This window comes from Nannospalax galili, unplaced genomic scaffold, assembly GCF_000622305.1.
Source record: "Nannospalax galili isolate Female #2095 unplaced genomic scaffold, S.galili_v1.0 scaffold139, whole genome shotgun sequence".
NCBI lineage: Eukaryota > Metazoa > Chordata > Mammalia > Rodentia > Spalacidae > Nannospalax > Nannospalax galili.
In genome coordinates, this window is record NW_008345884.1 from 1,372,896 (window position 1) to 1,385,059 (window position 12,164).

Genomic DNA, 12,164 nt, shown 5'->3' on the forward strand with positions numbered 1-12,164 from the left:
CCATATCACTCATCAAGAAGATGCCCCTCAGACATGGCCACAGGCCAGTCCAATAGAGGTAATTCCCCGATTGAGGCTCCCTCAACCCAGATGTGTCAAGTTGACACTAAAGCTATCCAGCACACAGATCATATAAGTAGTGTTGAGAACTTGACTTTATAGAGAATTTTTTAACTCATGTTCAAGATGTCCAGGGAATATGAGTTTTTCCTTCTGTGCTTCCCTCCAATCTTAGTTTCCTTCTGCACAGGCAACTAGCATTGCTGCCATTTTCTCCTCTGCCCTTCCAAAGACAGACATGTTTATATGCAAATATAACTCTGCCCCTATTTGGCCAGGAAGTCTAAGGGTAACAGGAGGCTCTGGGACTCGTAATCCAGACCAGCCTCTACCTACCCTTCATTGTTGTGGGCTAGGTTTTAATTCTTATTAACAATATTATAAGTCAAATTTTTCTTCTATATTTACTATTATTTTATTTTCTTCTCACAGTTTAAATTAGGAAAACTGTCCTAGACATAGAAAAGTTAATATTACAATAAATATCCTCAAGTTGCTAACATTTTGACGTTTTTGCTTTTTTTCTCCTTCATCTCCCCCATCATATTTCACTTATACATCATTCAACATTCTTCTTCTAAGAACAAAGATATTCTTCTACATACCCACAATGAAAAGTGCTTCTGGGATATCTATTCTATCTTTGGATTTACCCAACTGCATTTATTTAGAGATGTTATATTCTATATACGCATTGTATGCTGTTGAAAAGAGGTAATAGTTGTAAGATGCATTAGAGTAAAAAGATGAGGTTACTGTGACCAGGGTCATAAACCAATCAGCGGTCCTAGGATCCAGAGGCTGAGCCAGCCCTCACTGGAAGCTGGGAGGTCAATGTCTCAGCTCACCTATAGTCTATTCTTGGGCCTACCTTGGTGTATTGGCTGATGCACTCTGAATTAGGACAAAGATTCAGTTTCATTTGAGAATTTTAAAAAATGAAAACTGTATCAGTGACCTAGACAAGACAGAAATGCATTTTTCTTTGAGCTCTGCCCTACCAACTGCTCAAGACTAGTTGGTATTCCACAGGGTAAAGGATCAAGGCTGCAGTTACCAAAGTCTCTAGGTGTCACCTTCATCCAGGTGATCTAGGGAGGCTCATCACCACCTTCAAATTTTAACAGTTGGCTAGTCACTTCTATCTATGTTTCAGGAGCCATAATGTAGTCTAGGCAGCTGGGTGTAGTGGCGGACACCTTTAATCCCAGCATTCAGGAGGCAGAGGCAGGCAGATCTCTGTGAGTTCAAGGCCAGCCTGGTCTACATAGCGAGCTCCAGGCCAGCCAAGGATAATATATATATTCTAAGCTCCAAGGAAGGGTAGGAAGTACAGTCTTCATTCTTGGTGGCCATAGATAGCCAGCCATTCTAATGCCATAGGAGAGCAGCATGGAGAATCATGAGCTGTTTCACCCACAGATTTATTGCTTTATCAATACTGCTTTAAATCTAGCCAAGACTTTATTATTCACGAAGCATTTTACATTCTCACATCCCCCTATCAAATAGATATTTAGCAAACTAAGTCTAAGACAAGTAACACACGTGCACACTGGGTCTACACTGACTACAGAGAGAGAGACAGAGAGACAGAGAGACAAAGAGAGAGACATTAGCACTACAGAATTTTATTCAGAAATTATCCTGCTTTTGAACTAATAAATTTAACTTCTTGGCCACATGAATCATAGAAATTCAGTCTCTTTAGTAGAGGAATTATTCGAAACAAACTGTCATTGTAACTCTGTTGCATTTTAAAAGTTCAAATTCACTTGTGAGTTATTTTGTACTGGGGACTGAACCCAGGGCCTCACACATGCTAGGCAAATGCTCTGCTACTAAGCTACACCCTTCTGTTACCTTTAGACCTTAAAAAATGCAGCAGTTTCTTCGCTTAAAATAGTTGCTGTAGTAAAGCCAGCTTCATGAGGGTCATTGTGAGGATCAAATGAGACAAACCATGCTTGGCATATCAGCAGACACATAATAAAGTGCATGATTAATTTTAGTTACTATGACTATCAGCTTCATGTTTTGGGGTTTTGTTTTTTTGTTTTGTTTTGTTTTGTTTGTCATTTTGAGACAGGGTCTCTGTATAGCCCCAGCTGGCCTGGAACTCACTACATAGACCAGGATAGCCTCAAGTCTCACAGAGATCTGCCTATCTCTGCCCTCCAAGTGGATTTTTTTAAAACTCACTTCCATTTTCCAAAACATATTCTCCTCTGATAACATGACCCATCAGGCACTAGAACAAGTGTTTTGCAAGGTACTCTCCACTAGGGGACTTCTAAAATGTTTTGTTTTGATGATTCTGTCAACAGCATCACAGCCACGGCTGCAAGTATTGGGGCAGCTGGGATTCCTCAAGCAGGCCTGGTCACCATGGTCATCGTGCTAACATCTGTGGGCCTACCTACGGATGACATCACACTCATCATCGCAGTCGACTGGTTCCTGTGAGTATAGGGACTGCGTTCTGGCTCACATTGCAGCTCCCACCCTCCAGCCCATCCCTGTTCAGCACTCCATGATTCTAGGGTGACAGATAGCCTGGTAGACTTGCAAAAGAACTTAGAAAAAAAGGACAGCTTGGCTTGTAGTTAAATCATCCTCATTACCTGATCCCCCGCCCTTATCTGCCTTAGATGCCACGCTCTTCTCTCAGCCCACAGGGCACATCTGGCTGCTCTCCTTTCCACTCCATAAAGTCACTCAGAGTTGGGAAACCTGCTGTCTGCAAAACCTACATAAATCAGCCAGGCCCTCTCTGGATTGCATAACGTATCCCCTCAGCAGCTGGAACAGTGCTACAGACCCCACATGCTGGCTGTTCCTCCCTGAGCTTCCCATTCCAGTGGTATAACGCAGGGCAGATGTTCGATCTGGGCCCTACAGGGCTATGCAGACAGTGGAAAGACAGCTGGTATCATTGAATGGAATTGATTTGGGACCCTGGGGAAAATCCCCAGAAATGTACCCTCCACATCTTCAGACCCTAAAATATAGGTTCTGTCTTTGTACCTTCTTCCCTCACCCCTCCAGGGACTTTCTCTGCCCCTTGTCTTTCATAAGTTCCCTTCTACTTTATAAAAACTTTGTCCGAGGGATGCCCAAAGCCAGTGCCTTTGGATACTGGAGTCTACATGTGTTGACTTCACTAGAACTAGTAACTAGAAAGAACCCAACAGAACAGTACCCACTAAGGCCAGGGGGGCAAAGCACTTGGATCACCCCCTAGACCTGTGACACTAGTCAGGCTACCCAACCACCCTGTTTTCCACCTCGTAAAGTGACGATGCTCATGCTGACAGCATGAGGATTAAAGGCAATGACAAGTAGACAAACACTTAGCCTACTTGCCTAGCTCTGAGGCAGCACTCAATTAACATGAACACTTTGGGGATGTAGCCCAGGTGATAGAATGCTTGCTAGCATGTATCAGTCTCTGGGTGATAAACTGGGGGTGGTTGCACATACCTGTAATCTCAGCACTTAGGAGACAGAGTTAGGAGAATCAGAAGTTGAAGATTATTCTTGACAACATAATTCAAAGCCAGCCTGGGCCACTTGTCTCAAAACAAACAAACAAAAAAAACCTACTTTGATACAATACAAGCTTTCACTCTGAAAATTTTTTTAGCTTTATACTTAAGACTTATCTATAACACGTTTAACCTATATAGTCTACATCTATTAATAGTTATCAAATTATAAAACTTGAAATGTTTTCATTTATTTAAAAGATACAATAATAAATTTGTGTGTTGACATAAATAACATTTTTTTTTTTGCAAAAAACCAATCATTTCTAAACGAAAAGGTCAGTGAAAAGAGCAGTACTGATTTACCTTTTGTGAGTCCATAAATGTCTTGCTTAACTGCAGACAGCTGGAATCATTCCAACTGCCTCGGATTCATACAAAAATTAGAGCAACGGGGACAAATGAAACCTAGAATACTTTCTAATCCCAGGCATGCCCCTCACCCCAGGTAGCCTCTGGACACCTTTGAGAAGGACTGGTACAAAGGAAGGTGAGTTGGAGGAAAGAGAAGTTTTTAAAGAAAGAGAAAAAGAGAGGGCTGGGGAGTGACTCTCTTGATAAAAGTGCTTGTGGTACAAGTATGAGGGCCCAAGTTCAATCCCTGCTACAGCACCATGCAAAAACAAGCAGGGTACAATGACATGTACCTGTAATCCCAGAACTGGAAAGACAGAGACAGGAGGGTTCTTTGCACTTGCTGGGTAGCCATTCTAGCCAAATCAGTGAACTCCAGGTTCAATGAGAGACCCTGTCAAAAACTAAGGTAGAGAGTGATTGAAGAACACACCCAGCGTCTGCCTTTGGCCTCCATACACACATGTACGAATCTGTACACACATAACATGCACACACACAAAGAGTCACCCCAGTTCAGTTTAGAGTCAGACTAATACCTGGAAATTAATCACTTCTGTGTCCTTGCACAGTGACTACTGTGGATACCATGTGTCTAGTATAGTATAAAACAATGCATTTGGAGGATATACCACATAAAGCTTAAAAGATGCTTCCAAAGTCTTGTCCGGACAGTCCACACTAGAAGCTGAGACCCAATGATATTTGCAGGACCCCCCGCCCCGCCCCTGACACACACACCTTTTCCTTTTTCCTGCCCCTCCTGCAGGGACCGCCTCCGAACCACCACCAATGTGCTGGGTGACTCCCTAGGAGCGGGAATTGTTGAGCACCTGTCACGACACGAACTGAAGAACCGAGATGTTGAAATGGGTAACTCAGTGATTGAAGAGAATGAAATGAAAAAACCGTATCAGCTGATCGCCCAGGACAGTGAAACTGAGAAGCCGGTGGACAGTGAAACGAAGATGTAGACTAACATACGAATGCTTCCTTGAGCACCAGGTGTTGGAAAACTATTATGAAGTGTGTCCACCTTGTTAAGCTCACTCCTGCAGTGAGCCCCTTCCCTCCCTTTCCTCCCTACTCTGATAGGATTGGAAAGTGTTCAAAAACAAGGGAGGATTTTGCAGCAGCCAAAATATAAAAGCTTCACCCATATTTGAAAATTTTAAATAATTTCATATTAGTCTTACAAAGTAAGGTAATGGGACCACACATAGCTTTGATCTTGCAAATTTATATGGTACATGATCCTGTGATTATTTTGTAAATTAAAGAATTAAAAATTTAATAGGTTGAAAATATTTTAAATCAAATTCAACATTTAAAATTTCCTTCAGAACCAACTGAATTTTAGTCTTAAAACCTAACAATTTGATGAACAGCTATCAATCACCAGATAGCTAGCAAAAGGGTTTTCCCTTTTCTTCTAACTTCTGTCCTGACCTTATCTGTTGCAGGAGAGTGTTCATATACCTGCAGCACAGCTGTGAGAAGGGGCAGAAAGTAAAGCTTCCATGTAACCTTGAGAGTCAGATCTCATCTCTTGACCTAAGTGTTGTCATTCAGAAAATGAGTGACTTCTCTGGACACCTTGGGCCTTTCTGGTCCAGACCTCCTGTGACATCAGGAAACAGCTTGCCCTCTATTTCCCCTTGGAATGCCCTGTACAAGTACCATTCCAGGGACCATGGGGCTCTCAAAGAGGACATTTAATGGGAGTGGGCATTTCTCTCTAGGAGCAGGATGGTATGTGGTTCACCAGGTCCTGTGTCTAAAATGTTGGACACGTCGCCAGGCAGAAAGCCATTTGGGGAGTAGGATAATTCATGAAGCCCTTTGCCCAGTTTTTCCCAACACAAGAAGCATTCCTTTCTTGCCTACTCTTCGCAAACTGAGGGGATTGTGCTAGTAAAATCTCCCACCACTCCTCAACTCACAATTAGATGTTTAGGAAATAAACAGAAGACTAGTGACTAGCGAATGTGTTCGTGGTCTTGCTGTGGAACACTAACAAACTAGGAAAGAACACAGTATGTCTGATATTACAAAGGGAGGACTTTAAACACCAGGAATATTGGTTTTCTTAAAGAAATATAAAAAGAAGAACCACATCTTGACTCTTTTTTTAACCTGAACACATCTTGTCTTCCATTTCAAATCAGTCCCCAAAAGTACATGCCACAATATCATGTCGCTCTTTCATATTTTAAAGTCAAACAAGTGAATTTCTGGGGCAGGTCCATGTGCTGGGTGAATGGTCTCTTATCTGAAAAAATGGGGGGGGGGACTTTAATCAGAAGTTCTTACAACAATAGAAACAAGATGCTTCTTTGTGTGGAAATCCGACTTACCAAATCATTCAAAACTTGCATCTACAGTGCGCTTTGCTTTAGTTCGTTTGTGTCCCTAAGAAAAATGGTAGAAGGATGAGTCAGGATGGAGATAATATCTATGAAGTTTCAAGAAAAGACAGCAGGGGCATTATTTTCAGGCAAAGCAGCTCCCAGGTTTAAAGGAGATTTTTTTTTTTAAACCTACTTAGGAAAATCCCCTCCCCTTGAAGACACTGTTGAGCCATCACATAATTCCAGCTGTGTTTGAGTTTCTGAACAAAAAAAGATGAAGAATGGATTTAATTATGCTAACAAACTGAAAATCTAAATAGGCATCTCCTGACCCACAATTAGATACCTTAAAGAGCTCCTGAGCCTTACATGCAAATAAAGGTTAATGCTAGGCTATGGTGGTATAACCATTTAATTTCAAGCTCTATTTGGGAAGTACACTACAAAAGTTAATGTATGTGGCAGTCATTACACTAGTAGAGCAGAAGTTAATCATGTCAAATTAATGCTGTTACACAGTGTGATGTTTTATACTAACCATCTCTTGTGAATGCAGATCCTCCAGGGTGATCCTTTTGCCAGTCCACCACAGGCTCTGCAAAATGCACCCACTATGGACTGGAAGACATTACGTTGTAGGTGTATTTTCAATAAAGAAAAAAATAGTTTTACATTAATACATTTGCATGTTATTCTTTTCCCCAAAGGAAAATAAATTTTCTCTTCATGGAAATAGTGCAATAAGCTCAGTACATACTAGGAAAAGATGCCACTCAGCACAGTAAAATCTTGGCAGAAACAGCTGGAGGAGTCAATCATGAGACAGTATGTAATGACATGCTCTGCAGCTCAACTCCTAAAACAGGAGATCAAAACAGGAGGTGATGAGAGAAGCACTTTGCTATAGCAGGTTGTTCTTACGTACCCAGATAAGAGTCAGATTTCTCAGATAAATGGAATCATTTCTGTGTTAAGATTAGAAAAGTGCAATGCCACCATGGACCGCTTCCAAAAAAAGTGATTTCCTGTCTGACCTTCAAATTAAGTAGATTTATCTCTGTGATTACTACTGCCACTTATGAAAGGAACTGATAAGATCTCAAGGGGTATTTCAGAATCAGCCCTGGAGCTACTGAACGCTGTTCATTAATAACCACTTATGGAGGACTACTCTTCCCTCAAGCTTTTTAATAAAAAACTGGCAGTATCATGAAATCTCCAGCTTGAAGTTGTCTCCAGGACTTTTAATCTCACCCTCTACCTGCAGGGGGCAGCCTATAGCAGACAGGCTCCTAAGTAGGGTCCATGGAGCCCTAAAGCATTGGTGGGAAGACCAATGGGATTATAGCCCTTGAAATTACAAAGAAAGTTTTGTGTGTTTGCATTTTTCTATGTGTGAGCTCCTTGATTTCCATCTCTATAGAGAACATCATCTATAGATAGCATAGATGATGTTCACTTAGCCAGTTTGGGAACAGGAAGGAGGTTTCTCACACCTGAGAAAACCAAACCTGGTCACCCTAAAGAGGGAAGCTTTCTGGGATCAAGCCACTGATAGAAAGTGCTTCCTCCTTTGACTAGTCTCCTTTCATTCTGCAGCCTTAGCTGAATGCTGCTCACCTCCATAGCATGGGCTGGGAAGCTTGTCACTGTGAGAGTATGGAGAGGCTTTTATGGCTGAGGAACAGGGCATCTCAGCCCCAGTGTGACCAGAAAGAGGAGGAAACAGGTAAAGATCCCTACACACGGTGGTCATAAATCTATTCACAAACAGAACTATAAGAAAATATTCAGGGAGCCTGGAAAGATGACTCAGCAGTTAAGAGCACCTACTGCTCTTGCAGACGACCTGAGTTCAATTCCCAGCAACCACACCAAGTAGCTCACAACTGCCTCTAACTCCAGCACCTAGGGTATCCAAAACTTTTAGCTTGCGAGTGCAGGTATCCGCACACCGACACACACATACATACACAATCAAAAATAAATTGAAAAAGTGTTCAGGCTAACATATTTTTTAAATGTTTGCAAGTAAATGTGTTTAGGATTTTTTTTTTTTTTCCTCCAGTATTTTAAAAAATTCTAGGCCCTCGGAAGTTAGGGTCTGTGTCTTCCCTCCTATAGTCATCTGGTCATCTCCACTGTCCACAACAACAGGATTCTCTTTCCTAAGTGGAAAAAAGCCTGTCTTTCACACACACCTCCCATGCCCTTATTTATATACACCACACTGGGAGAAAAAAAATAATTTGACATTCTAACGCTGTTATTTGCATGAGTCTGAAGGGAGCTTGGAGGAAGGGCTTGTTTCCTTGCTTATGTGGAAGACCCTGCTGGGGCCTGGAGCCCAAGGCCTCTTTCCGGGCAGCCTGCTGGGCACTTGACCCAGGCTGCTGTCAGTCATCCTTCCTCTGTGCTGGGTAGCTTCCCCAGCTACCACCCGGGTGGTCCCAGATCTGGAACAACAATACCTAACTGTGTGGCCTCGTCCTGGGGCCAGAGCAGCTGAGAAGTGTCATGTCTAGGGTGTACTCTGAATGAATAAGCCAACAGAAAATGAAGGGTAATGTCCTAAGAGCCTAAGTGATGAGACATCCCAGGGGCGGGGGCGGCATATCCACTGTAGACTGGGGAGCCCAACCTGGACCACTGGAAAGGGCTTGAGAAATCACCTGGATTACATCTAATTTCAAGATTGGCAGGACAAAAGGAAATTAATCTGGTAAAAAGCCATCAAGTGGCTTGAAATTCCTGAAGGCCCTCCTTTCATGTGTCTTCCCGTCACCCTGCTCTGCAAAATCTTTCCAAAGAAGCCCCCTTTTCCTAGGCCTGCTTGGCCCTTCCTTTCCCCTCTCACCACCTTTCAGAACCCTTTTGAAGAATCCCACTTTCCCATTCTTTCACTTAGTTTCCCAGCCACAGGCAAACACTCATGAGGTGGCACGGCAACGCTTTCCAATTGCTGGGTATAGCCATCCTGTCCAAAAACTGCTGTCTTTAGTTTTAAAACATTCACATTTCACTGAATTCTATACCTTTAAGTAGGGTTGTCAGTTAAAATACAAGACATCCTGTTAAACTTGAACTTCAGATAAATAACCAAATAATGTTTTAGTATAAGTAGTAAATGATAAATAATTCGTTGAATGTGCAGAATATGACATCGGTCATCGTGTGTTATCTGTAAATATGAACCCCTTACACATAAGTGAAATGAAGAATCAAAAATAATGTATATTTGCTTCATTGCAGCGAACCTAATAAGTGAATACCTTCGTGTGTTGGGGAGGGGTCTTCATTAGATTCATTCCAATTTTGAATTTCTCCATGAAAGCAAAAACATTCTTTGAGAAGTCCACATCTAACTTCCCAACCATTTATTTGTCCTGGCAACATTATCACTCATTATGCACTTGTAAATCTTATGGCCACAGTTTAAAACGCTGATGTATATCACCTTTAAGACTTCACACAACTGTCCGGAATAAATTAAACAGTGTTTCAGTTATCCATGCTTGAAATATCTTAAGACTCACATCTGTTTTTCTTTCCTTCCATCTCTTTTCTTCCTCCTCCTTATACTCGCCCTACTCCAACGTGGGATTTTTTCTGCAATCCATTATAGTACTGGGAAAAAATGGTACTAACTTGCTGTTTCCCAGTGGTGGATACTTTTTTTTTTTAACTTGGGGGTGCCTGTTAGAAAAGCATTCGTGTATTTTTCATACTGTGCTCATCAAAGCTAATCATTTTCCAATTGCTGTAAAGAGAGGAATGGGACATTTTTTCAAAACCTTGTCCAGGAACTCCAGACTCTGTGAATGGGAGTCCACAAAAGCCCCTTCTTAAGCCAGGCCTTAAGGACATGAGAAGCAGAGCCCACTGGTACTGCAGAAGGGAACTAAATAGAATCACACTCTTCCCCAGTAACGGCAGGTACACAGCCACTTTGGAAGATGGCATCAGGTGACAACTTGGAGAATTCTTTTACCAAACCCATTGGTTTAGGAGATCATAAAAAGTCAAAAGTAATTAGCTAATTAATTAATTAATACATAAATAAATAAAGTTCTGAAAGTGGACAGCCAGGAGCTTTGAGACAGACTTGTTGAAGGAGAAAATAAAGGCCATTCAGGAGATAGCTCAGCCCAGTGCAATGAACTGATCAGTTAGCCTGTCCTGGGGGGAAAATAGCTGACCAAGATTCTGTCAGCAATGCAAATCTGAAAACTGTCACCCAGTTCCACTTTCTTGAAATTACAGGATCCCAAAGAGACACTTTTGCCTTTAAGCCCCTGAGGAACTATGAAGCAAACAAGTAGAAAACAGTTACAGTAAAGAAAACTTTATACCAGCATTTGGAAGAATGAAGTTCTGAGTTGGTGGCCAGCCTGTGCGAGAGAGAGAGAGAGAGAGAGAGAGAGAGAGAGAGAGAGAGAGAAAGAGAGATTCATATTCCCAAAAACAAAGGCTTTCAGCTTCAAGGTGGTGTTTGAATCCAAATCTATGCACAGTGACGGTGAGCCTACACTGTCACACCAGAATACTCCACCTTTTGTGAAAGCCCCTGGACCTGGGTGACCCACCTATACATATGGGAGTTGGATAAGGCCCATCATCTTCAAATTAACTTTTACACTGGGTTGTGGTATGTTTGAGAGAATGCTCATAAAGTGGGTGTTAAACAGTCACCTAATCTTGGCACATTATAAATTTCAACTTCACTGAAAATGGGTATAATCATTCCTTCTCCAGGAGGTATAATGAAAATTAAATAAAATATATATTCATCATATATGCACATGTGTTTATCAAATTATCAACACAGTTACTGGCATTCAGGAAGATTCTTTCAATGTTTAAAACAAAACCAGCCAACAAAGGTGTGTGGGTGACACTGGAGGAGGTGAGTGGTGATCTGAGCCCACAGTGTGTTGGAAGGAACATCCTGGGAAGGCTACAGACCTGCATCTTCTGGGAAGGGAGGTTGTGGGGAGGCCTGTCACCCCTGGAAACCAGGGGCACGGAAGTCTGCCAGGGCTCTTCATGAGGGACCCAGACTTTGCACGGGGTTGGGCCAGCTGCCCCTGCCAGTCTCTCCCAAGCCTTTGTCAATCCTGGCTCTCCCAGCAGCCCCGTGCTGCACGGCGGTTTTGTGAAGCGCATAATTCAACACTCCAAGGAGACCACCCAGCTTCCTCTCCCAAAGTCTCCCAGAGAACAGAACTATCCCTCTGTGTGCGGATGACCTCCCCCACGGCCAGGCCCCCTCCCAGCCAAGGGGAAGTGGGCGATCCAGTCAGCCTTCCCTCGGTGGGAACCCAGGGCATGCGTTGCTAATGAGCGGTCCACCATCGCAGGCCAAGCTGAGTCTGAAATGTTGCTGCCACCCTGTGGTAAAGGACTCCAGGACCAGAGCAGCCCAGATCTTGTGGAAACACTGAACATTGTTCTGGAAAGTCATTACTGATGGACTCGGGGAGTGCCATAGAGCCAGAAATTACTCAGAAGTCTGAAAGAAAAAGGAACTTGAAGCAGTCTATATTTATGGCAAGGTTCTCAAAGTGTGGGACAGGCTGACCAGCAACATCCCCTGGGAATTGACTAGAACTGTGAGTTGCACATTCCTAGACCTACCAAACAGAAAGTCAAGATAGGGCCCGCTCTGCCATCTGCTTTAACACACTATCTAGATGGGTCTGGTGAACACTAAGGTTTGAGAGCCACTGATCTAAAGGCAGGGATTGTGTAGCTGACCAACCGGGGTCTTTATCCTGGCTTGGCTATAAGCTGTGGCCCCTAGGCAATTTATTTCACTTCCCATGCCTCTCTTCAATCATTTCTATTTTCT

The 12,164-nt window shown here is 42.7% G+C and overlaps 1 protein-coding gene across 1 annotated transcript in view; it reads left to right on the top strand.

The window, feature by feature from the left end:
- Slc1a3 (solute carrier family 1 member 3) overlaps nt 1-6,990 on the top strand; it is an 82,268-nt gene extending 75,278 nt beyond the window's left edge. Inside the window, exons 9-10 of the mRNA XM_008842073.1 lie at nt 2,388-2,522; nt 4,732-6,990. Of these exons, the coding sequence (XP_008840295.1) occupies nt 2,388-2,522; nt 4,732-4,936 (340 nt within the window). The 3' untranslated portion in view covers nt 4,937-6,990. The remainder of the gene's footprint in view (nt 1-2,387; nt 2,523-4,731) is intronic.
- Nucleotides 6,991-12,164: the final 5,174 nt, after the last annotated feature.